The 26357-nt window shown below is 35.7% G+C and overlaps 2 protein-coding genes across 12 annotated transcripts; one reads left to right on the top strand and one right to left on the bottom strand.

Moving 5' to 3' along the window:
* Positions 1-1942: 1942 nt before the first annotated feature.
* Positions 1943-25086, bottom strand: LOC657653 (uncharacterized). 5 transcript variants are annotated; one of them, XM_015980559.2, is made up of 2 exons: positions 24995-25086; positions 1943-3192 (listed from the first exon to the last, which is right to left on the bottom strand). In XM_015980559.2, the coding sequence occupies exon 2, from the start codon at positions 3182-3184 to the stop codon at positions 1985-1987; it is 1200 nt and encodes a 399-aa protein (XP_015836045.1). In that variant the 5' UTR covers positions 3185-3192; positions 24995-25086; the 3' UTR covers positions 1943-1984. The 5 variants fall into 5 exon arrangements, with proteins under 5 accessions (XP_015836045.1, XP_008194252.1, XP_015836044.1 ...); XM_008196030.3 differs by lacking the exon at positions 24995-25086 and adding an exon at positions 14326-14413; XM_015980558.2 differs by lacking the exon at positions 24995-25086 and adding an exon at positions 3328-3455.
* Axs (Abnormal X segregation) lies at positions 12589-21643 on the top strand. 7 transcript variants are annotated; one of them, XM_008196025.3, is made up of 10 exons: positions 12589-12726; positions 12908-13072; positions 15722-15933; positions 16618-17011; positions 17445-17620; positions 19907-20065; positions 20110-20317; positions 20365-20585; positions 20630-21244; positions 21417-21643. In XM_008196025.3, the coding sequence occupies exons 2-10, from the start codon at positions 12925-12927 to the stop codon at positions 21483-21485; spliced, it is 2202 nt and encodes a 733-aa protein (XP_008194247.1). In that variant the 5' UTR covers positions 12589-12726; positions 12908-12924; the 3' UTR covers positions 21486-21643. The 7 variants fall into 7 exon arrangements, with proteins under 7 accessions (XP_008194247.1, XP_015836040.1, XP_008194246.1 ...); XM_015980554.2 differs by having other exon boundaries at positions 12593-12786; XM_008196024.3 differs by having other exon boundaries at positions 12593-12810.
* Positions 25087-26357: the final 1271 nt, after the last annotated feature.

Genomic DNA, 26357 nt, shown 5'->3' with positions numbered 1-26357 from the left:
TCGCCTCATTTATTCAAAAAAAGTGAAATAATTTTCCTTGGCGCATTCTTATTTCGTATTCTTATCTTAATACGCTGTGACAGCGCCATTTAAAAATTAAAACAAGCTGCTAGAACAGGATGACGTGGTGTGTTTCACGTCGCACGCAAATCCCTTCCGCAGGAATGATTTTAAAATTTACTCCCAACTCCGAGGCCCATATCCATTAACTTAAACTCCAATCTAACTTCGTTAGACGCCATTAATATTTATAGATGTTGTACAATGGATTCGATTAATGCCGAAACACCGGCACGAAAAACGAAAGACATTCACTCGGATCGGAAAGAGTTAACACGGCACTTAATTAGACACGTTCGTTGACGTTATTTCCTTTAATCCCAGAGCACAAAAACCCGATCAAAAGCACGATCTTCGCTTTCTTACACCGCTGCGAAAATTACCACTAGTTTTCGATTTTCAAACAAGGATGCGACGAAATAATTATTCGCATTCCAAATTTCCGGCCGCAAGCGCTGTCATCTGCCACTTTTATTAACACTACTTTAGGATGCGACAAAAGTGAATTAATTGTAATTCACTTATCTGGTGAAAATTCCGGGAGATTTGTGGATTAGTGGAGGTTGGAATTAATTCGGTTGGAACAGCGGACGGGCTTGTTGCTAATAATTGGCACGCAAATTCACTGCACGCGAAAAATTACGTCTAGGCACGAACGCGCTTTAAAAATGACACTAAATTAAACGCATTTGGTTAAAACATTATCGCTGGGTCAAGATTCTAAATAAATAATTTGCTGAAACCCAAGCCTAAGCCGGAAAAAGCCGGCCCAAAAGTTTGCCTACACTCTGATAATCTAAATTAAAGCGCGTTTTTAATTCAATATGAGCTGGTTTTTCTGGCAACCAGAAGCAGCCAAGAACTGACTCGAAAATGATCTGTTAAATTTTTTTTGAATTCAATTGAAAGTGGTGTTTAAATGTTATAATAATTTTAATTATTATTGATGTGTGCACGAATTTTTTATAACTAACAATTCATATTGATAAATGTTTTATTAGTCGTAATTTATTAGAACGAAATAACGTTTGAAAATTTAGTGCAGACAAGCTTAAAATTAAAACAAAATATTCAATTTTCAACAGAATTAAACCTTTAAAACGCTTTTAAAATTGCAAAATTGCTATAATATTTTGTATTTTTAGAAAATTTTTATGTTCATTCGAACTATCCTACAGAGTGTTCTCTCTAAGCCCCACATTACAAATAGTGAGAGTTCTAATAACGATAGTCATCTGAAAATATAATCTCTTATGTCCTGCTTAATGAAAATATTTTCAAGGTTGCAACACTTATAGCTATATTTTTTTATACGTTTTTAGATTACTAGAGTTATTTTAAGGCAGTTTACGAAATATTAAAAAAAAATCAGTAAAAAAATCGATCTCTTTCATTTTTAAAAATCTGAAAATATTTTTTAGCTCATTTGAAAAAGAAAGCCTAAAGTGCTTTCAAATTTGTAAAAAATAAAAACAAACTCCAAATTTTTAAAGTTAAGTTTGTAGATATTTAGGCACGTATATCTCATTTTTTTCAAATAAAGTGCCACAAGTTTTATTTCACTAATGGTGAAAAATTTAATTCTGTATTTAATCTTATGAATAGGAAAAAATCTGATTAAAACTCCAGAATATCTGTATTAGAACCTTCAATACTTCTAATGTGGGGTTTAGACAGAACATCCTGTGTACCATTTAAACCTCCACCGAATAAATTTCGTCCTGGACGCCACCCAATCCCGCAATTATTCGTAATTTGTTCCGAGGCAAGAGTAATTAATTTATCCGACTTCGCGCCACTATAAACCCATTAAACCTGACACCGCCTTTAAGAGAAAGTCATCAAGCCATCAACTGTGACGTCCGTACCACAAACCACAAAATTCTCCTTAAAACATTTATTCCAAACAGACTAATACATCATACTACGCGAACAACATATCCCTGAGTTCGAGCACGTCCTCGTACAACATATTTTTAAACTTCTCGTCCTTATTATAAGACTCGATAATCCATTTCCCCCGCTCCTCGAACAAGAACTTGCGAAAACTTTCCTCCGACTTCAACACATCAACGTATATTTCATCCGCGACGAAAGTGAAGGCATGATCAACGACTGCGTGCATTTTCCCAACAAGCATGTAATTGTCGCACGACTGCAGGAAATCTCCGCTTGGGGGAAGCCCCTCCGGGCCCAAACACTCTTGCAACTTTTTGTAGTAATATTCGATCAAAAATTTCGAGTTTTTGCCACGAAACGCCCGACTTGTGCTCGTCATCAAGAATTCAGCAACGTCCTGTTCCACGAAACCGGACTTGATAGTCTGGAAGTCCAAAAGTTTGGTCTCGACTGGCTTACCGTCCTTATAATGGTGCAAAAAATTGCTAGTCCAGAGGTCCGAGTGCAAGATTGTTTGGATCAGTCCTTGGGGAGGATCACCCAGCTCGAGAAACTCCCCAAGTTTTTCTTTAAATTCATTATGTGAGATGTGGTTCTCAGGAATCACATCAATCAATTGAAAGAGACCTTCGATTGAGGCTTGGAGCCAGTTTAATGCAAGCGAGTTATGTTCCAGTTTGTCTTCAAGCAAGTCCCGGTAATCGTCACTCAGGCGATACTTTTGGCCCAATTCTTTCGACTTGATTCGTTCGTAGAGAATAGTGGAGGCGTGGAATTTGGCTAAAGCCTCAAGTGAGGTGAGACAGTGGTCAAAATCAAGCAGTTCTCTTTTTTGAGTTCCTTTAAACTCGCTTGATAAGTCCTCAATCACTGTGATGTAAGGCTTGAAGAAAAACCCTTTCGGGGCGAAGGAAACCTCGATTTGGTGTCTCTCGAACTGCTCCAAGAGCCCGAAAAAAAAAGCTTCCTTCTCGTACACTTGCATGCTTTTCGAAAATTCGGCCATGTAAGGGTTGGAGCTTAAAGTTTTGACGAAAAAGTCCTGGCTCCCTTTTTTATCCTGAAAGACGTAAGCGACCCTTAACGTGAAATGTTCGCCAATCAGGCCTTGCAAAGGGTTCCGAAAACTGACAATTTCGAACGAACTTAACTCGAAATTGTCGCTTTTGAGGAATTTCCTCAAAACTTGTAGACAGTCTTCTTGTAATAATTCTTGCCCAGCCATGTCTGCAACTAAATAAATTTTCATTTAAGTGTTTTACTATTTAACTTACCTTTGCGCAAATAACACTAATCTACTTTCGAATACTATTGATACAGTGATAATCTAATCTTGGTGAAAGCGTGTACTAGCGATGTTCGTTCTACCTGAACTGTTTCGGTCAAAATTACACCAACAATTCCGATCATAAACTTTATTCACTTAGTACAATGCGAGTTAATGAGCAATGAGTGTTTAGTTTGAGTCATTCAGCCAAGGTAACGATCCAAGATCGTGAAATATTTTATCAGAGATGACTGGGCGAAAAAAACCTTTATCGCAGAATTATTGGCGCATCCTGTAAACATTTTATTATCAGAATGTCTATCGGAAAATTTAATTTGTGAGCGAGCCTGTGGCGAAAGCTCGTTATGCTTCATTTAGTCCGAAAAAGCCAAATTTTTCAAGCCCTTAGATTTGATCTGGGTCTCGTTCATCCGCCATAAATCCCGTATAGATTATGAGATAAATAAGGATATAAACACAAAGCAATCGTGTACATTAACTTATAGCCTGAGGATATTAATTAGCGTTTAACGTGACTTTAATAACTGAGATAAAGCGTGTAGAATTCGCCCAACTCGAACGCGCAATACAGCGCCACTTCCGATAATTCCGATCGCCCGCCCCCAAAAAATATTCATGTGGTGGCATAATATTTATTCAAACACACGTGTTTCATCAAACTTTCTCGTTGTTGTCAAAAATTCGCATACATAAACTATTGTTATTTAAGGGATGATAGAAGAATAGTTATTTATTTAATGAGTTTGAGTGTAAATCGGACGCTTAATTTCACGAGTGGATTTTTAAACCACGAGTGAAAACGAGGCGAAATAAATGAACCGATTTACACAAAAACGAGTTGAATACAACATTTTATTTCTCGAAATAGACTCAGCAAGGCTTAAAATTTCCAATGCCCTAGTTGATATATAAAAAGATTCTTAAAAATTAAAAATTAAAATTAAAAATTAAATTGAAAATTTTTGACCTAATTTGATTCATTTCTGAGTTTTGTGAGAGAATCTAGCGAAACAATCGAGTTTTTGCTGAAAAAATTGCGAAATGTTTGAGTTTAAACAGGAACTAATTGCGTAAATCAACCTTTAAATATTTAATAAACTATTATTATTATTGTTATTATTATTATTATTATTATTATTATTATTATTATTATTATTATTATTATTATTATTATTATTATTATTATTATTATTATTATTATTATTATTATTATTATTATTATCAAAAACAAATCAACAATTTATCCACAATTTTTGAACCCAAGGATAATATAAATCTTGAAATTTTCTTAGAAAACATCGAAATTTTTAATGGTCTAGCCGACATTTACAAAATAATCAAACAACAGTTTTTTGCTGAGTTTTGAACGCTTTATGATTGGTCTGTTTTACGCTTGGGAGTGCAATCTCCCACCTCATATCCAATGACAAACGCTTCAATCGTCTTGCAATTTTTTGTGCACTAGATAAACAAGTAGGAGGTGATTTTTATATTTTTATTGGTCAATTACTCAATCCTGCGACAAATGAGGCACCAGTGAGCTGGTTATAAAGTTGGTCTTTCTCACAAAACGAAATTTCGCCTTAGATGCGAATAAAATGGTCGATTCTATTTAGTTTTTAAAATAATTTGATTTGTTTGACAAAAAAACACAAAAAAATCTGTAGATTTAAAACAATGAAACTGCAAAATAAGAACATTAATAAGGTAAAATAGCAATATCACGAAAAACTGAAAAATTGAGGATATGAATAACATGGAATAATATAGGGAAAAAATTCGCATACATAAACTATTGTTATTTAAGGGATGATAGAAGAATAGTTATTTATTTAATGAGTTTGAGTGTAAATCGGACGCTTTATTTCACGAGTGGATTTTTAAACCACGAGTGAAAACGAGTGGTTTATCATCCACGAGGCGAAATAAATGAACCGATTTACACAAAAACGAGTTGAATACATTTTATTCCTCGAAATAGACTCAGCAAGGCTTAAAATTCCTTTAAATTTGTTAAAAATAATCTGACGTTTCGTACTGAGAAATGCCAAACAGTTGTCAAAACTTCCTTACACAGGAGAAAAACCGCAAATTTTGACAGTGTCGAAGAATAAAATTTCTTTAAAAAAGCAGTAAGTGGAGGGGCGCTTTTAACAAACTACTTTTAATTCTGGAGATAATGGCGGTATTAAGAATGGGAATCTTTGGGTTCGTTGTGTGCGCATCATATTCGGCAGTGAATCTTTCACGCTCCAGAAAGAAGAGCGCCTCCTGTGAACAAATGTTTTATTTAATTTGAAAAGTTTTGGGCGTTAAATCGCTGCAAGTGCGTACAATATCGCAACGACGATAAAATTACAAACTTCCGACATTTACACGTCATAATCGGGGACAAAAGAGACGGGAAAATTAAATCAGACGCCGGCGGTGTTAGCGCAGCCACGACGAGATATTTTCGGGTATTAGGTGCGATGAAGAGGAGACAAAAGACGGATTGTCGGATGCAAACGTCGTAGGTATGTAATATCAGCACTGGTTTATTATTGTCGGTGAAACAATGTTCAGTATGCTCCAATGACCGCAGACGATATTACAAATGGTATTAAACGGACAAGTTCACGTGTGCTATTGTTATTATGGCCACAAACGCAATCAAGCCGTAATTGCCATGCATTCTTCACATATTATCGGGGGATTGAGCCGATTGGACTTTGTTGCGCGTTGGAAAAAAGGGTGCTTTCGTGTCCTTGTGGTGTTATGAGGTGGCGGGGTGGCCTCTGGTCCCGGAATATTATTCATCAATGGTCATTATTGAACAATTTCATTTACATTTCAAATATGGTCGTATGTTGTGTTTGGCGGCAAAGTTTGCTAGCCACTATGTTAATTTAATCGTTCATGTTAATTTCTATGAAGTTGGTGTCAATGGTTCCGCATTGCCGAGGTTTCAAAGCATAACAAAAAGCTCTACTGTTCCAAACATTAAATCATAAAGTGCAAACACTAAAAAAGCTCGCAAAGTTACAGTTCCTGACAAAGTTCGAAAAATCGCTCCCATCGACCACCGACCACTAGCGAGATGAAAATATTATTAAAGTAAAGCAAAGATAAACAAATAGGTAAATCAAGGAGAGCTTAAAACTCGTACTTTAACGTTTGAGAATTTGTAAAAAAAAAATCCAAACATTATCTATTGTTATGTTTCGGGAATTTCTCTTCTTTTTATTATAAATGTGTAAAACGATTTGTCGAGCACTTCATGAAATACTAAAAAAGTAGTAAAGAATCAAAGTGTTCACAAAATATTTATGTCCTGTTTAATTTTGGAAAGAGTGAAGCCAAATCAGGTTCTAAAAATGTTATTTCGTTGCTTGTTCAGCTTGATTTGGATTGATTTTTAACGAAAATCACTCACATTTTGTAGAACTAATGGAAAGAATCACGCAATTTTGGGTTTTTGCTTCTCAAAGATAATTAAATTGCCTAAATAAAAACATAACTCATAAATTTCCAATGCCCTAGTTGATATATAAAAAAAAATTGACCTAATTTGGTTCATTTTTGAGTTTAGTGAGAGAATCTAGCAAAGTTTTGCTGAAAAAATTGCGAAATGTTTGAGTTTAAACAGGAACTAATTGCGTAAATCAATCTTTAAATCTTTAATAATTTATTATTATTATTATTATTATTATTATTATTATTATTAATCAAAAACAAATCAACAATTTATCCACAATTTTTGAACCCAAGGATAATAGAAATCATGAAATTTTCTTAAAAAACATCGATATTCTTAATGGTTTGGCCGACATTTACAAAATAATCAAACAACAGTTTTTTGCTGAGTTGTGAACGCGTTGTGATTGGTCTGTTTTACGTTGGGAGTGCAATCTCCCACCTCATATCCAATGACAAACGCTTCAATCGTCTTGCAATTTTTTGTGCACTAGATAAACAAGTAGGAGGTGATTTTTATATTTTTATTGGTCAATTACTCAATCCTGCGACAAATGAGGCACCAGTGAGCTGGTTATAAAGCTGGTCTTTCTCACAAAACAAAATTTCGCCTTAGATGCGAATAAAATGGTCGATTCTATTTAGTTTTTAAAATAATTTGATTTGTTTGACAAAAAAAACACAAAAAAAATCTGTAGATTTAAAACAATGAAACTGCAAAATAAGAACATTAATAAGATAAAATAGCAATACCACGAAAAACTGAAAAAATGAGCCTGAGAAAAAAAAATTTTAGATGTAAAATAAAATAAATATGACATAAAAAAATATTTAATGATTGTAAACTAAATACTAATAAAAAAAATTTTTAAATATCTTATTTTAAATTACGATGCAATTCAGTTTAAGAATTTAAAAAAGTAAAAAAGGTGTCAGATATTTTCATTTTTAACGAAACAAATTTATTTCGAGTTTTAAAAAAAGCCCTTAAAAATTGCGTGTTAGGAAAGTTCCTAAAATCTGGTCTCTGATAATAAGCAATAAGACGTACATATAAAATAATATTTGATTTGTTTACAGGTAAACTGTATGAATTTAAAATGTGTGCTCAACTGATAAAAAACCTAAACTACAGGTGCCTATTTATTGTCTTACTTTGACGAGAAAAAATTTCATATTTAATTTTTAATTCTGTTCGAATATAAACGCAGCATATTGTGATGAAAATTGAATTTCGTCAAATTAGGTTTTGCGATAATTTCTCAGGAGGTTTTTCCTACTTTGGCTTAATCCTAAGTTATATCTAAAACTGTGTCACGACCCATTTTCTGCAACACATAAATTCATTTGATAAATCACATTTTGTTAAAATGAAATTCTGTCCAATTGCTACACATTTCTGTTACAATGTGATTGAAAAAAATGGAATTCTATCGCTTGCTCTGGGCAATAAAGACTCAATCTCAGGCATGTTCTCGATCAATTAAATATTGAAATAAATTTTTTCTTGTCGCTCTTGACACTCGCCGGCAAAAAATCTCTTTACTTTCTCTTTAGCCAAATTGGCCCAAATGGCAATCTCGCCATCTTTGCGAACATGCTTTAATAATTGATACTCGTCTCTCGTGTCGAACAAAATAGGGGAAAATATTCAGCGGCGTTAAGCCTTCTTGAATAAGATGTAGCTGGAACATCTATTAAGGTTTATCTGCGTCTTTAAAGCTCGACGGTAGTTTGTTGTAGCGTAAAGTTGTGGTAATTTTTCCGAGGTTTACAGTTACAAACGTAAATCCGACGATCTCGTAGGCGTTTCAACAACGTTTTAGCCAAACAAAATATATACGACGTTCCTCACACCGTCTCGAGCGCTATTTGAATTTAATGCCGAAACTTGCAATTGTTAAAGTTTCTCGCTTCTCCTCAACTCGAAGAAAAACACAATACCGACCGCGATTAATCATTGCTAATGTCACCACTGTAATTGGACAAAAAGCGAAACAATCCCGCGAAAAATTCCATTTGATGCCCGCTTTTTCACTGAATTAATATATAAATCCGTTTACGACTCCTCCTGCTGATAATATTTGCCTTGGGGCTTTTTATCGGGGCACAAGACCAGTCATTCGAATCCGCCGTTTACTGTTTCCAATGAAATCAGCCGGATTTGACTTTCTCGCTCCCTGTCTTTTTTACGGCGGGTTTATAGGGGCACACATCTCGTATAAATTTGACCTTTCGCGATAAATCACGGAAAAATACCGAATTTTAATTAAATAAATTAATGCTTTTTCCAGATTCAAAGAACTCAATCCTTTCAGTACTTGACACGATGTAAAGACATTCTGCTTTGACCATTTTTCATTTGAGATAAAGACCCGATTTGAAAGAAGCGCGCGCTCAAAGCGACCAAACAAATGCTTCCAAGACGTTTTGTTTAAATAATTCGGCGGTCGGCTCAAACAGTGCTAATCGTGGAGACAGGCCGGCATAAAACACAAAGTAATTAGAGTCCTGAAAAAATATTTGCTTTCGTTTTCCGGATGTTTCAAAATGCTGAAAATTTAATTCTTGGCAAACTCCATAATCCTCAATACAACAGAGAAATTTGATGAAATGAAAGCTCGCAAAATACCCACTCGGGCAAAAAACTTAATTGATACATCAATTTTCACGTCGGCGCTGTATTAATCTTCAATGTCGCTGTAAAAATTCAATTCATTTCACTGATTGGAAAATTTATAATATTGATCAAAGGGGAAGCGGTTTTTGGCAAAATGAAACCGAACAAAGCTCGTAAAATATTGATAATGGATCAGAGGAATTGCGTTTTTTCAGGTGCTCGCCAATAAAATTTTTATTATTACAGCTAAGTAATCCCAATACCGGCTTTAAAACGTGGCAAAACTCCATAAATAAAACAAACGGCAAGTGTTTCGAGTTGAAGTTGGGAGACGGAAAATCCCTAGAAAAAAGTGCGCCCCCATGAATAATACATCGGCTTTTATAGTAACCGCACCGTTTGTGAAAATCTCATTTATTCAATCACTTCTTCTCGGCCTGAACTAGCGAAGACGCTTCATTTTCGGTTTCTATGACCGCGAATTACGGATTGATATGGTTATGGGGCGAAGGCTCCACAAAAGCCGTGTCATTTAACTGCGTTTGAGACAAAGCGGCCTTATCTCATTTTTAAAGAAACATATTACACATTGTCTCTCAACAGCCCTTATCATCCACCTCCGCCGTGTGTAAACAGCCAACAATCAATCTTTTGTCCCCGCTTATCAGCTATTGTCACGATGCGGACGTTAAGCTCGTAATATCTTAGAGGTCAAGCAACATTCAGATCGATAACGGCCCCAGTTATTAGCATTTGCCAAGTTTTGACAGTCCATTGTGCCGATTAATACAACAAGAAATACCAATCAGGCGAGCTTTTACGTTTTTGCAGGATTATAGTCTCTGATGAGCATGAGCAGTGGAGATGTAATGAGGATTTCTACCGACAACGAGGCAATTAATTTCGCTCCAAGCACGACAGCTGAGCCATTTTTTTATTAATTGGCTTTTTTGGAAACGATCGCACTAATCGCCCGTTTTGCAAGAGGCGGCTAAGCCGGCTAATACCACTCCAAGAAAACGAAACAACTAATTAAATAATAACTAAACTACGGAGGACTATAAGTTAGGAGACAAAACTGCACCCAAAAAACAGTACGGCAAAGTGAAAATGAGGGCGCTTTGAATGTTATACAGTCTCGGCACCAAATGGTTTTAAATTAATTTAAATCCAACCAACTTACTAATTACTTGGAAAATAAATGCAAAAATGTTGAGTTTTGTATTCTTAACAGAGTGAGAAAAACTGACGGCTAAAATTTTCATAAGAAACATGAAATAAAAATTATTGAAAATTTAAAATTTGCGCTTCGTTCCGTATTTTTCAAGACGCTGCAAATACGGTTAAAGATATAAGAAAAATGCCAGGAAGAAAGTTGTAGAGAATTAAATTTCCTTTAAAAATGTCTGCGAGACTATATTTCTATCGTAAACGGTTTAGGCCCTAAAGACGTTCAAAGATGCTTAAGCAACGGATTCGTTTTATTTTACCGGGGTCAAGTAACGAAAAATTAATTTATACCTAAACTGTGGAAGTTAGAAATATGGTGTCGCAAACTTTTTTATAGAAAATTTAGTTCTCTACAACTTTGTACTTAACACTTTTTTTGTATCTTCAACCGTATTCCCAGCGTTTTGATAAATATGCGACGATGCGCAAAGAATAATCGTTTAGAACTATCAGTTTGCGTTCCACCTTATATTTTTACGAACGCTGCGAATACGGTTGAAGATATAAAAATAATGTAGAGAACAAAGTTGTAGAGAATTAAATTTTCTACAAAAAAGTCCGCGATACCATATCTCTATCTTCAACGGTTTAAGAATAAATTAACTTTTAATACTTGACCACCAGCAAAATGAAGCAAATCCGTCGCTTGAGCGTCTTTGAACGAGTTTAGGGCCTAAATGGTTGAAGATACAAATATGGTCTCGCAGACTTTTTTGTAGGAAATTTAATTCTCTACAACTTTATTCCTAACATTTTTCTTGCATCTGTAACCGTATTCGCAACGTTTTGAAAAATACAAAGCAGAGTGCAAATTGGTAAAGTTTGTTTTTTTTAAATATAGTTTACGATAAAATCTTTTTTATTATGTTTATGTCTTACTATTCAGAATTTAATGCTCTATCTGTATTTTTTTGTTTGCTGTGTGTCATTGCTCTGAAAACTTGGGTAATGAAACACTGCGCTCTCTGGCGACATTAGTGGAACTACGAGGACGGGAACGTTTTATTTGTACGTCGTTTCCTAGCCTTTAGTTATCCGTAAAGTAAACTTTATTCGTAGCCATTTGAAACCTTGGTTGCATTACTGTTTGAAAAAATTAAAACCGTTCGTGAAACGTAGAAAAACACATTTCTTTTTATATACACAATAAAATAAACCCCGGAACTGTCATGTACACAGCTTCAATAATTCACGCGAAATGAGTACACATTTTATCACTCTCTATTTTACATATCTGATCTCATTTCAGCATGGCTCCATTTTCCGCTGAATTTTAAACACTTCTTTCGTAAAAAAAGGAGACTCATTATTTTCAAACAATACGCAAAGTGCATACTTTCCCTTATACAATTAGCATTTTTGCGTTTTATCAGTTAAACAACTTATGTATCGCAACATAAATCTGTTTGTTCTCCGACCTCAGCTCAGTTAAATTACATCAAAAATCTAACTTTCTTCAAATGAAATTACGAGCTTCGCCCCATTTTAATAAGGTCGAGTCGGATTCCTCTTTCAAATTCATTTCCTAACCCTATTATTCCCGGAATTATCTCAAAGTTTAAATTCATTGATCTGGAGTTGGCTCAAGATGAAGAATAGATTAGCCAACAAAACAACTTTTAATAAATCAAGATGAAAAGAAAGAAAATTAATGTAATGGAACACCCTTTCCCCCTTTATTTATGGAAATAAAAAACGCCATGGATAATTTCACTCCGTCATCACAGACGGTTAATTTTTTATTCTTAAATTTACGATTTGTTTACACAACTGCGACTTTTTCCACAATAAAATAAATTCCTCGAACTTCTCAACCCCCACGTCCAAAATCCTGTTGAACAAATCTGAAACGGATCAGTTACCCCACATTTGGCCCAACAACAATTACCCAAAGCGCTCAAATAGACAAGCAGCGAACACATGATAACAAAATAAGAGAAGAGGAAAACGAGCCAATGGCGCAGACTGAACCACTCTGAAAGCTCCATCCCCAACGAAAAATTTCGGTGACGTTCCGGTGACGCCTGAAAATCCCGCTGCTAAGCTACACCGTTTGAGTTTTGTCAAATTTTTAAAGCTCGCACCATCTCAGCGCGAGTCTCCGCAGCAGGAATCCGTCCACTGCAGGAAACTAGCAGCTCCGGCACGTGGCGCCCTCCCGGACCCGATCCAGGTCAGCACTCTTTGGTTAGGAATTACAAGTGCAGCTCCCAAATTTCGAATTTTGCCTCAAGTATGTCGTAATTCGAATAGTTGCGTAAGTAGTTCCCAAGTTTGCGACCCTAACAATTTCATCATCCCGTACTAATAATGGGTTTTTTGGCCGGCTTGGGATCTAACCTCCCCTCTTCCAGAATCCCGATCCTCGAGCATGACATCCCACACTAATCGCTCGAATCTGTCACTGCCGGCGCAACAAATGCCTCCAGACGCGGAATTCGATGCGACTTGGGCCGAAGAGGACGACCCCCACATACACAAACTGTGGGCGATACACAGAACGATCCACACGCTGAGAGGTATCGTTTCCCTCACTTGAGCTGTTTTATCACAACGCTGATAAAAATATTTGTTGAGTCGGCGATTATTTATTGAGTCAGTAATTGGTACAATTTCAAATAGTTCGAAACTTATTTTTAACTCTTAAATCACGAAATGCGACAAGTTATTTTATTTATAAACGACGGCGAGAGGTAAGTTCGCTTTTGGTGGCACTGCTTGAGTTTTGTTTGAGTTTCAAGTTAAGATAATTCAAGCGTTTCGGTCCAAACTGTGGATTCTAAGTTTTAGTTATGCTAACAAATATCGTAACTACTTAAACTGTATTTTTTGAAACCATAATTTGTAAAAAAATTAATTGAAAAATTGCTACGTCGTGACAAAATGCTTGGAAATGAGGCAGAAACATTGAGCATTTTAATGCTTAATATGCCGAAAGAACTGATGACTAAAATTTTTACGACAAACATGAGAAATAATATTAAAAACTTAAAAATTTTCAAAAAATGCAAATACGGTACAATAAAAAAAATATAAGGAGAGTTGTATTTCCAAAAAAAAGTCCATATCATCCCAAATACGTTTAAAGAAAAGTTTAAATGAAACTAGACAGTTGTAGACAAAATTAAATGTTTATTTTTTGGAATAGGCTTATTATTACATTTTTCAAAAAACAGACACAAAAATCTCTTGACTGAAGAAGATACAACAAGGTGTCGAAACGTCAGGACAAATTTGGAAATTATTTTAATTTAATTTTAACCGATTTTTACAACAAAATCTACAATCATTTCAAGGACAAATGTCAAAATAAAAGTATGGCCTTGGGGACTTTTGAATAAAATTTAATTCTCTTCAGCTTTGTCCTTTACACTGTTTTTGTATCTTTAATTATTTTGAAATATTTGGTAAGTGCATATTTTTTGAGTATGTATAGTTTTTGAAAAAAAAACTGCATTACCTTTATCTTTTATCATTAGTTTGTTGCGCTATACTGTAATTTTTTCTTTGTCTTGTACATAGCATTATTTAAATACAAATGTTTTTTATTCCAATGCTCTTAACTGGAACGGGAACGTTTTATTATTTGTATGTCTTGTCGGATTCTTGTATTTAGGTATTTGTATAACTCCTGTCCCTTTCATCCTGTTAACTAACCAACCAATACATCGTAAATTTATAAACATAGTTAATATAACATCATTAACATCACTGTATAAACTTGTATTGCACAATAAATATTTTTCTAAAGTGTGAATATTTTTTGGCTTACCTTTGACAAATTAATTATCCTTTTCCGTACTCTTATCTCACAGAAACACCAAAGAATGTTCAAAAACAAAAAATATGACATCATTATTTGAATGAAAATATCGAAAGGTTATCAAATAATACATGATTTGTAGAACTCAAAACAAGTATACAGTAGTTATTTGCATACCGAGACACTAATAAACCTGATTTTTTTCACGAATATGGAGTTTTATTCAATGTGGCTTTAGATGATTTCAAAAAAATAAATAAATAGTGGAAAGTACTGTTGCACAATTAATTGGATTAAACTAATCAGGAAAAAAATCCTAAACTATGATTTTCTAATGGTAGGTTTATAAAAGCGTCATTAATTTAATCCGCACTTAACTTTTAACAGCACATTAAATTTTATTTGAAAACAGTTTTGGACAATATTTTGGATTACAGTACCCTTTCAAAAACGAAAAAATAAAAAAAAATCGAAAAATGGAGACACTATTTAAGACAATTGACGCTGTAGGTTGTACCTAATGAGAATTTCTGCAAGACGCAGTGCTTGTAGCTTCAAAATCGAGAGCCTTTTCTCGCCTGGAATGAAATCCAGTGCGACAATTTGGTGGACTTTTTAGTAAAAAACGCAAATAAATCGGATTCTTCGATCGTCTGGCTCCACATTCAAATATTCAGCGTCGTATCTCCCCTGCTTTGTATGTATTAAAGCTCCAGTGGCCTCAGCTGCTTACCAAAGCACGTGCTCGTTGCCTAATCCAAACTTTGGCCGCAAAAAGCTCGCCTTTTTCCAGTCAATAGCGCGAATAATCGCCTGCCAGCTTGCGTTACGTTGTGTTTACGGCCTCGTAAATCACGCTTCAGGTGATAAATCGCGTGTGAAAGCGGCTTTACACCTCGTAAATAATTGAATCGACCCGAATGAATAAAGGGACAAAAGATCGAGACACATTGATTCTAATAAACCCGGGTTAAGTTCGAGGTCGTCAATCATGAAGCGATCTTTTTTTCTTTCGCTATAGTTTTAACATGGTTTAATGGACAGTCGAGGTGCAGGACGCGTGATGTTTAATCGTTGGTTTGCATATTTCAGCGCGTTTTTACGATTATGTGAATAAGTAAAATATTTGGTCGGCGAGCGTGCACGGTTTAACGTTAAAAAATTTATGTCTTGACAGGTCCAAAAGGTAATAAGCGGGGCTTGTGGAATGTTCGCCAGGTTTATTGGAATGACCTGCGTAATGGGGGCTGTCTATGCTTGTTTTTTTCACGATTATAATTTCTAAACGGAACCAAACACTCAAATCCACAAGTGCGAAATGTAATGTTATCGCTGATAACGAAAACACAAATCAGTCATTTTCATTATATCAACCAAATTTAAATCCCGTTTTATCCCTGTATAGGTAAAATGAGTAAACAACAATTGGACGCTTCAGACGTGATGTCGGACGAATTCGACGAAAACACCTCCCTACCTCCCACTTATATCGTCATAAAAATCGCCTCGGACATCAAAGAAAACACCCTAACGTGGCTGATTGACAAGATTAGAGGTAAGCGTCGCGACGGCGGCGCCGAACTCATCGTCATGCGACAACCGAGCGATCCCGACGATGTAAGTGCACTTTTCCTCACAAGGGTAGAAATTCTAGAATTTGCACATCGAAGATTTTTGAACCTAGGTGTAATAGAGAAATTGAAATTTTCTTAGAAATCACCAAATTCCGGTTAGTTTGGCCGATATTTACAAAATAATCAAACATTTTTTTTGCTCGCAATTGCAAACGCTAATTGCAATTTTTTGTGCACTAGTTAAACAAGTTAGAGTTATTTTTATTGGTCAATTACTTATTCGTGGCACAAATGAGCCACCAGTGAACCGGTTTAGGGCCAGGCTTTCTCAAAGAACGAGATTTCGCTTTTGATGTGAAAAAAGTGAACGATTCAGTTTAGTTTTTGAAATATTCTGATTTTTTTTGACGAAAACACCCTTTTTTTACTTTATTACTTTATTCGAAAACTAATACTTTCACACAATCAATCAATAATTACAATTAGAAAAATTAAATAAAATAAATTTTTAAAATCAAAATTAACAATTGGCTAAGAGTGCAATTTTGTAAGTAATTTTTTTATTCCAAAATTAAGGCTGATACAAAAATTTTATAAGATTTGATATTCACGCTAATAAATAACAATTCGTTTCAAAAAAATGCAAAAACTTTCATTTACGACATCATTATTCAGAAAAACTACTAATATCTCTAGGCTTTGTGGGTTTAAATAACTGGTAAAATAGGGTTGGATTTTGCACTTGTCGGCGTCTAAGATCAAGTTCCTCGAGACGGCCGAAGAGATGGAGCTGATGAAAGAGGACAAGAGCGGAATGATGCGTGAGTTCACCGTGGGCCAACTGGAGGATTTCCTCCCTGAAGGAATGCACGTGGACGATTTGTTAACCCTTGCCGAGAAGCAGACGATCGTCCGCCACGAACTGGAAAATATCCGAGCATTGGCCGAGGACGAGCACATTCCCGGCTACCCCACGTACACACTATACGAGGGCCAATCGATATTTCAAGTGTGTCTCAAGTACAAAATAATAATGAAGGTTTATCCGTTGCACGATCAAGAGGCGCTGAAGAAGCTGGGGCGGAAGTGGTACATGTCGTTATTGGGCAAGCAGCCGATCGGTACGTAATAATAAATTCGGGGGCGGAAAGATAAGGGCTGATGGGTCGATTAGTCGTCGACATAATGACGTGTTAACACGCGTGAGCTATCGCTATATGAGGCGCATAACGTTCATTAAAGCGGCAATTAGAGGGCGAAAAGGAATGGAGCGTGTCGCGGTTGTAAATGGCGATCTTAGTGCGGGAATTACCGCCGCCAACGACGCCGCCACCAACCCTTCCGCAACGATAATGCTAATGAAAGTGGCCGACTCAGGGGGCAATTAGGCGGGACAGCGAGCCAATTCTCGGGCTGAGTGATGAAGAGAAAACGGAACAAAGGCCGGAAAAGCTCCAAATTCTATCGAAATTGAGATTTCTATCTCAGTGTTAAAATTAAACGCTACCAAGAACGAAGAGTTTCGCTAGGAATAATAGTGGTTTTATTTTGTAGAAGAAATCCGGTTGTACTTTGGTGAAGCTATAGCCTTGTATTTTACGTTTTTGGGCTTCTATACTGCAACTTTGGTGGTGCCCGTCTTCGTGGGGCTCCTCCAGCTGATGATCTACTCGGAGACGATGTCTATGTTTTGTGTCTTCAATGTGGTATGGGTTACACTTGTCTTAGAGGTAAGTTTTTCGTGCTGAAGGCACCTTCAAAATAGTCGGTTCTAAACGATGGAATTATACTTTTTGTCCCTTTAGTTTCAATTTGAAAATTCCGGATATAAATACAGAACGTTTTATTTATTTTTTACGCCAGTTTCAGTGGCACTGGACTTTTTTCACTAGTTTTCATAATTCCGCCGTAATTGCCATTTAGGCCGCGAAAAAACTTAAAATTGCAAAAATATCTTTGCCTTCTTACTGGAATTGGAATCAGGTCATCAACTACTCAATAATTTTATGTAAATTTATTTGGAAGCCAAAAAAAAACTCTGAATGCAGTTGAATTTAGTGGCCCTATTTTTTTTCACTCAAAACGAAAAATGACTAAATAACATTATTTATGATTTTTTGAGCGTTTTAACACGTCATTCGGTGTGAAACGCAATGACTTTCCTCAAAAATAAGTCGGAAAGTTAATTAGTTCAAACCTTGTATTTTTTTCTATTTATAAATAGTGTTGCAGTATTTATTTAAAGCATTTTTTATAAACTGAAAAGAATTAACTGTTATTTTTATTCATTTTTTATTTAATTTATTGTAGTTGTTATAGTATGGAATAAAAAGTCTTTAAAGAGTCTTTATAAGTCCATGGGTACACCTAAGCTTAAGTAAGAATTGAGATATTAAAAAAATATGAAATAAAACATATCTTATTTACGACTACTCAAGATTTCTGCTTTTTTAACAAAAAAATTGACTCATTTAGTGCTTATTATACTGGTCTGCAATAAAATTCTCTTTTTTATGAAGATGAAGATTTATATATTAAACCTGCTGAATTAATATCTCCTTTCAACATTTTGCTATCACGTACCAATCGATTTTTTAATGATTTTTCTAATTTCTCAAAATTTTATGTGTTTTTGCGTTTTGTTATTGCAGTTACGCTACTTTAATCCATTTGAATCGTATCTACAAGTATACCTACCTTCACATATAAAAAAAATAAAAAAAAGGTTTTTTTAGAAAAAAGCTTTTAAAAAGTAAAATAAAAGGTTTTTCTATCAGAAAAAATATTTTTGCTTACAAATTAAGATTCTAAAGTCTATAAAACCTTTGCTCAATTCAAGAAAGTAATTCTGTAATGCCCTATAGTTATGACTTATGAGCTTATAACCGTTCCCAAAACTTTTATAAATTTTTGAATCCTAATTTATAAGCAAAAATATTCTCCTCCGATGGAAAAATAATTGTACAAATGTACAAATTTAAAACTCCCTTGTGAGCATAAGAGCATAAGATTAAGTAAGTATGCAAAATTTCAAATCATTCCGATAACAAGAACCAACCCTTCGAAAATATGAAACAGGCAGACAGACAACAAAGCAAGTTAAAAAATAAAAAACTTTTAAAAAGATTTCACTTGATGGGAAGGTAAATAAGCTGAGAACTACCAGAAAATCATTCGAGACTTTTTGTAAAGGTCTGAAATATGCGACATATCATTCGTTGTTTTAACTCTGTTAGATTTCTTTAAAGAAAATCTAAGCACAGTATCGATAAACATTAGGAAAAGTGTCATCAAGATAAAATGTAAAGAGCGAGAATATCGTCAGGAGCAACGATTTTTGTTGGTTGAAACTTCAAAGGAAAATATGGAAAGGAATAAACAAACAAAAATGCTATTAATATGCAACGCGTTCAATTTTTTTAATGTTTTTTTGGGTTTTGGAACTAAATATAACATTTGTTGTCAGTTATTATCGCAATCAACGATTTATTATTATTTTTTTGTTATTAAATTTCGGTTCAGAAGAACTGAATTTATAATAATTGTCAGGAATAATTTTGGATTGATTTTCCGCTCTTATCGCGCGTTTTTCGCCGCCGTAACCTTTAATATCCTGGAGGTAATCCCGTCGTCCGTATTTTCGCTTAATGCAAACGTCGTGTTTCGAATCTTCATCCCTCTAGTGGTTTGAATAAGGTGTCTCGACCCCGAATAAAACGGAAAGTGATCCATTATGGAAAGTTTCGAAATGTGACGTTACGCCGAAACGAATCCCATTTATCTCTAGCGCGCGACGTCATCCGCCATCGCATTGTATTCGTGCGACGAAGTCTTTTTGTATTTTCGGCCTCTCAGTTTCGACACTCTTATTAAGCCTCGACAAAGACGCCTTTCCGATGCAGCCGTGGCTCGAATTATTTTCGGAGATTAACTCGACGCGCGAGGATTATTACATAAAGAAAGGGCGCCAGAGAGCGGATTTTTATCTCTCGAATCGATTAATAATTAATTCGCAGATATGGAAGAGAAAAAGCAACGAGCTGGCGTTTAAATGGGGCACCATCAGCATGACGAGTCTGGACGAGCCCAGACCCAACTTCCGGGGCTCGATGGGCTACGACGCCATCACGGGGAAGCTCCAGCCACAGAGCCCCAGATATCTCACCTATCTCAAGGTAGGCACGCAGCCACGGAGCCAAAAAAACAGGGAAAATTTCAGATGTATTGTGTGTCGATTCCCATCGTGTTTCTGTGTCTTGTGGCGGCTTTCGTCATGATGTTGGCCTCGTTTTGGCTCGAGGAGTATTTCAAACAGACGCGGACTTCCGACGACTTAATCATACTTCTGCCGAGTATAGTGTACTCGATTCTAGTCTACATAATCAACTGTTATTACCGAAAATTGGCCACTTTTCTGACTGAATGGGGTAGGAAATCCCACTAAAACCGGCAAACTATTCGTAAATCGTTCCAGAAAACCACCGGACTCAGTCCCAACACGACCGACATAGAGTGACAAAGCTGGTACTTTTTGAATTCGTCAACAACTTCATGTCGCTGTTTTACATTGCGTTCGTCGTGCGGGACATGGAAATGTTGCGGAGCCAACTCCAGACAATGCTGATCATATTTCAGTTGATCAGTCACGTCCAGGAGGCTGTCCTGCCACTTGCTGTTAAATATTACGGGTCTAAAGTGAGTCCCGAGTTTGCAAATCTAGTTTTAATTTGTTACGATAGTTCGCCGCGTGGAAAAAGCAACTTTTCTCGTCAAATGGTCGCTCAAAATCCAGGTTTTACAAAGTCCCGACTGAAGACCAACTAGTTCCAGTGCTAAGGTCCCTTCCCCAAATCCCCATCGATGATTACCGTCTGGACTCGGCAAACAAAGAGGGAGAGATGGAGGATTACGAGGGGACGTATGATGACTACCTCGAGCTTTTCATCCAGTTCGGTTACATTTTCCTTTTCTCGCCTGTGTACCCGGTCGCGGCCTTTTGGGCGCTTTTTAACAACATTTTGGAGATCCGAGCCGATGCGTTCAAACTTTGCAAGATCTACCAGCGGCCGATGAGTCGGCGGGTGAAAGACATAGGCGCTTGGCAGCGCTGTTTCGAGATAATCGGCGCCATGTCGATAATGACCAACTGCGGCCTTTTGTGCCTCAGTCCGGAGTTGAAAAGGTCAGCCCCGGAAGTGGGCCCGGTGGAGTGGGTGCTGTTTTTCGTGTTTCTGGAGCACGTTCTGCTCGGCATTCGATATCTGCTGCACATTACCATTTCGGATAAGCCGGAATGGGTGCGAGTGGCCCTAGCTAAGAAGAATTACGAGTCGAAACAAGCCCTCAAATTCGAGGTAAGTATCGTCAGCTGTGAAGGTTTTTTACGACTTCCTTATCGGATTTTCCCTCTTGTAACAAACTTGTTGTCATTTATCGAAGCCTGGATATAGACAAATTGAAAATAAACAGGAACGAAGTTAGTTTTGAAGTTTCGTGATTTGATTATCGGAGTTTGGTTCGTTCCAGAGGTCGCAGAAAAACAAAGGCCTGCTGAGGAGAAAGTTCAAAACGATACACGGGACACACGCCCGTTAATAATTGAAAGGGAGTTTTACGGGATCGATCCGAATGTGCGTGTCTGTTCGGACAGGACGAAAGGATAAGACACACCTGTGGAGTCGGGGTGCCACCCGCGCGTGATGTATTTTTTACAATTTTTTATTGTACAGGGGCAATAAATCGTTTCGCAACAAGTTATCTTTTTCTCATTTCACACCCATACCTGAATAAATTATAAAATCCAACAATGACTTCAGCTCTAAAAGAGTAAATAAACCCGAAATATGTACACGTATTCTGAAAAATTTCAATAAATTCGAGCCAAAAAATTAAAACAATCAAACAGAATTAAACTGAAGACCCGAGGGATTCGCTTGAAAAACTGAAAAAAAATCCGTAAAAGCTGAAATTTTGGCAAACTTTAAGCAAATCGATTATAAAATCCAGCCATGCAACTTTGACTTCAACTCTGAAAGAGTAAATAACTTGTATTCATATTCTGAAAGAGTTGATTAAACTTGAGCCAAAAAAATTAAAACAGTCAAACATAATGCAATTAAAGATCCGAAGGATTCGCTTGAAAAACTGAAAAATGTGCGTGCAAATTCCGTAAAAGTTTAAATTTTGGCAAACTTCAACCAAATTAACAAAATAATGTGAAATATTAATATACAGACTGAACCAAAGGTAACGCCCAAAATTCGTATCTTTGTTTTCAATCATTTCTCAAAAAAATTTTCAACAGGCCGAATTTTTAAATGCTCTGGTAATAAGAAAAAAAAGTCATTGAAAATTTAAAAAAATAATTTAATAAAACAAAAAAAATATTGACAGTTAAACAAAATGGCCACTATATTTTTGTTCTTGGCTTTTGACATAAAAACAGTTAATATGACACTTAAACTCAAAAAAAATAAACAAAAAAACACCCCTTCTAAAATAAAGCAAGAATTAAAAAACGAAAAACAAACTTCTTTGAGTAATACACTCAATAACTTATTCTTTTTATTTTACTTTCACCATTTTTTGAATTTTTTTATGCTTATTAGCTGTTTCAAAACTATAAAGACGCCAACGTCGCATTTTCTATCAAAATCAGCTGTTAAAAATAATGGCTAATGAAATTTATACTTTCAATGAGAGATCTAATCTTTAATAAATATCTTACAATTTTTTCAATCTTGTTTACAAAAATATTTCAGTAAAATGAGACGCTAGTGTTTTTATATTAAAACACTAATCAGAAATGTCAATTGTCATTAAAAAAAATTGTAAATGATGTCATCACTCAAAAATGAATGATGTTAGAAATGTCATTAACACCTAAAAATAAATATAAATATTTAAATATATTTATTTATTTTTTTTAACACCAAAAAATTCCCGGGATAGACAAATAATTTTAATTTAAACAAAATGTTGATTTTTGCCATTTTTAACAGTATTGACAACTTTTTATTAAAAAAAAGATGAGTTAAAATAGTAAAATTTTTGACGAACTGCAAAAATAACGAAGAAAACACGTTTAGTTTTGGTTCCGGCAAAATCTGATGCACAAGAAGGAATGAATTGAATGATTGAAGAAAACTTGGAGGGAATTAAGGATTCATAATTTCCTCCAAGAAGTCTCACAGGAATTATGACTATGTCTTTATGGTTTCCGTTCTTAGTAAGAAATAAAATAATTAAGAAAAGTTTAAAACTGTGAACAAAGCTTTTACTTGTGTACTTGTGATAGTTTTAAATGTTTATACTTTCCGTTACATATGCGGGGTTGTAGTAGTGATTCAGCAAGAATTCACTTTTCGCATTTAATTAAAACGAGATTGCATCTTATCGCTTCGTAACATGGGAATAAAGGCAAGTTACGAATTTTTATTATTTGTTTGTTAATTAAAAAGGATGACCGGCTGAATCGCAAAAAAGGCGGAACAAAATAAAAACAAGGGTGCTGGGAATAATCCTCGATTTTAATTAAAATTGGGTGGGAAAAAATTATTACGATGGGGTCTACACCTGGAGTGGGATAATTAAACCGCCCTCTATAAATTTCGAAGCTACAAAATGGTAATTTGCGATGATGCGGTGGCAACTTAGATATTCAAATGTCGGATTTGACTAGAATATGTGTATGGGAGCCACGTAATGTGGAATATGGAGCAATGACCTCGCGAAAGTGGGATTTTGGGCGTACCTACCATTTATTTTTATAAACACAATGTAAAAATGTGGGGGATTACAGTCACGGCCGATCAAGATAACACGAAAAAGATTAGCGTCTTACTAATTAACGTTTAGCGAAGATTAACGTCGCACTTTACCTTCGTCTCAAATTGTCCATTAATTTGCTTTATAGTCCAATCTATCGCCTCGAATAAATTGCTTCATTATAATTTTTCCCGAACTAATTGCAACACAAATTTCGGTGACGGGCAAACCCACCACAAAATCAGACCTTGAATCATTATTTTAAGTGCGCATTTAGAGACAATGCTTGTGAGTCACGCCCATTTAAACGCTGGAAAGCATCGGTCCCCTCGCGGATCCCTGCGTGAGTGACTGAAATGCCCATTTGTCTCGGCGAAATTTAAAAGGAGTTGTAAATGCAGGCCGTGTATATCGAAAGTTTGTCGGTTAGAAAAGTGGGGATCTAGAGGATCGTGGGGTGACGACTTATCAACTTCTTGGAAATATATATCTGTCGTAGCCGCTGGGAATGCGAATTGCAGGACCGCTGGTGAATCAGGATTTGCAGGAAATGAGCAGGAAATGACTTCTTTCGATTTTCGATTAAGTCCGCAGAATTTGTTTTAGTTAATTGTCGGCGGCTAAACGGATTATGACAGAAAACGATTTTTCTAATTTCACGTTTGTAAAATTCACTGTCCGCTGATGAAAAAGCTCACTAATATTTATTGCAAAAAAATCGAGAAATAATCACTAAAAGTCTAAATTTATGTTACTTTTGCTTTTGGTATAGATTCCCTAAACAGGCCAAAAATCACAAATAAAATTAGAAAATATAATCGTTAGATTTGTGGATTTGTGGCCAGACATCCCTTCGTAGAAACGTCGGCGGTTTCTGGACGATAACATGCGGCCTTTGTAATTCACCAATATCCAGGCCGAGTAATCGCTCTCATATTTCAGAGGTAAAAATGTAAAACAATAAGACAACGGCCGAGACCCTTATAAATTTTATGAGATTTTTCGGATGTTTATCTGCATCGCTTTATCCCAGCAAACGAAAATGTTACAGGTTATTAAATATGACAGGGGAGGAACGAGCTCAGCCACAAACTTTGATATCGAGATGATGACAAAGGAAATATTTCTTTAGGGGAGGTTTACGAAAACAAAACTAAGCCGTAGGCAGTCCTATAACTGAATTTATGGAAAAAATTGCAGTTTTAATCAATAATAACATAATCATTCTGAAAGCCACTCGATCACTGGCCATAAAAAGCCAGAGCAAACACCAAGTGTCCATCAATTAAACCGAGCGTCCCGGCAAACACGAGTCTCGTTTAAAAATTCAGACTCACCTTTGAAACAGCTCGTCTTCCTTCAAACACAAACGCAAATGTCAGTCGACTCAAATCGCGTGTTTATTTTCGCCAAACCTTGAAATAATGCAATGAAAACGCTGAAAACGCACAATTATCGAATCCCAGCGGTCCCAGCCTAATTGGTGCAATAAAAAAGGGTGATTCAGTTGCTGAAATCACCGAAATTTTCCGTCTCTTAACACTTTTCAGGGTTAACAGTTTGCAGACGCTCCGAATAAAAACTCCAATTATTCGAAATTCAAGCTTCACTAGCAATGAAAGCTCTAAATCGCCTCGAGGCCTCCATCAACCACAACTTCCGATTATTACCAAAGTTTGATTTTCCGGCCCTCGCGATAAATTTACAAATGAGGCCGTAACGCATACACTGGGTGTTAAAAGTTTAATAGATTTTTTGGGGAGACTGAGCTTTTAACATCTCCCGGAAGAAGTCATTGCTTCGATTTATGGCTTCCGATCGTAAACTTTGATTACGAAACCTTGAACTTATGTCCCGTAAACTGAATCCGGAAGCCGAGAAATTCTACGTGTCAATTGGGTTGTGGAGGGATTGAATAATTTGATAGAAAAAACTGAGAAGTTGGGAAGCTTTTAAAGGTGCAATCCACCACGAACACGAGACGAGTGTTCCTTGTATAAAAAAATCGGTAATACTCCCAAATTGCGTAAAATCTTACACTTTTTTGTAATTTTGTTTTTGTTTTTTCTTTTTTGTTTTTCAAATTTTTGCTTTCCAGTTAAATTATTATACAACACGTTATCAGAATACATTTTTAAAAAATTTTCACGAAATTTCAAATTAAATGTATTCTAAGACAGTGAAATCTCTATTAAAGGACACCTTCTACAAGCGGACCCCTCTGATAACCGGACATTATTGTTGGTCCTATTTTGAGCTAATGTATTTTAAATGGTATTGTTTCTCTTTCAATCGAACTCTCCAATAAACGGACGCGGACAATAGAATTCGAATCCTTGGAAACAAAATCTCTCCTTTAAGCGGACATCATGTCATACGCGCGTGTTTTATTAAATAGTTAACATTATGAAAATCCATCAGAAAATTCGGGGAATTACATAAGCGAATTATGCAGCAAATATTGTTAAAAATAAAGATGAATTGCCGGTGGAAACATGTGTGAAAAGCAAAGTTTTTTTTAATTTCTAAAAGATCGAAAATATTAATCAATTAACTTATAATTGATTTATCAAACCGCTTAATAAAAATATTCTACTTTCTGGATGAACTGTCGGAAAAAATCAATGTTTTAATTTGTTTTGTGCATAACTTATTATTTCTCGTAAGAGGACACCTCCATTAACCGGACAAAAATCTTGT

Source organism: Tribolium castaneum, chromosome 5, assembly GCF_031307605.1.
Source record: "Tribolium castaneum strain GA2 chromosome 5, icTriCast1.1, whole genome shotgun sequence".
NCBI lineage: Eukaryota > Metazoa > Arthropoda > Insecta > Coleoptera > Tenebrionidae > Tribolium > Tribolium castaneum.
This window is presented reverse-complemented; position numbering and strand designations above follow the sequence as displayed.

Excerpts from the sequence above, each read along its gene's own strand:
- LOC657653 (XM_015980559.2), bottom strand. The coding sequence starts at position 3,184 with ATGGCTGGGCAAGAATTATTACAAGAAGACTGTCTACAAGTTTTGAGG.
- Axs (XM_008196025.3), top strand. The coding sequence starts at position 12,925 with ATGACATCCCACACTAATCGCTCGAATCTGTCACTGCCGGCGCAACAA. Across the intron at positions 17,012-17,444 it reads ATTGGGCAAGCAGCCGATCG|AAGAAATCCGGTTGTACTTT; the intron begins GTACGTAATAAT and ends TTTATTTTGTAG. Across the intron at positions 21,245-21,416 it reads AACAAGCCCTCAAATTCGAG|AGGTCGCAGAAAAACAAAGG; the intron begins GTAAGTATCGTC and ends GGTTCGTTCCAG.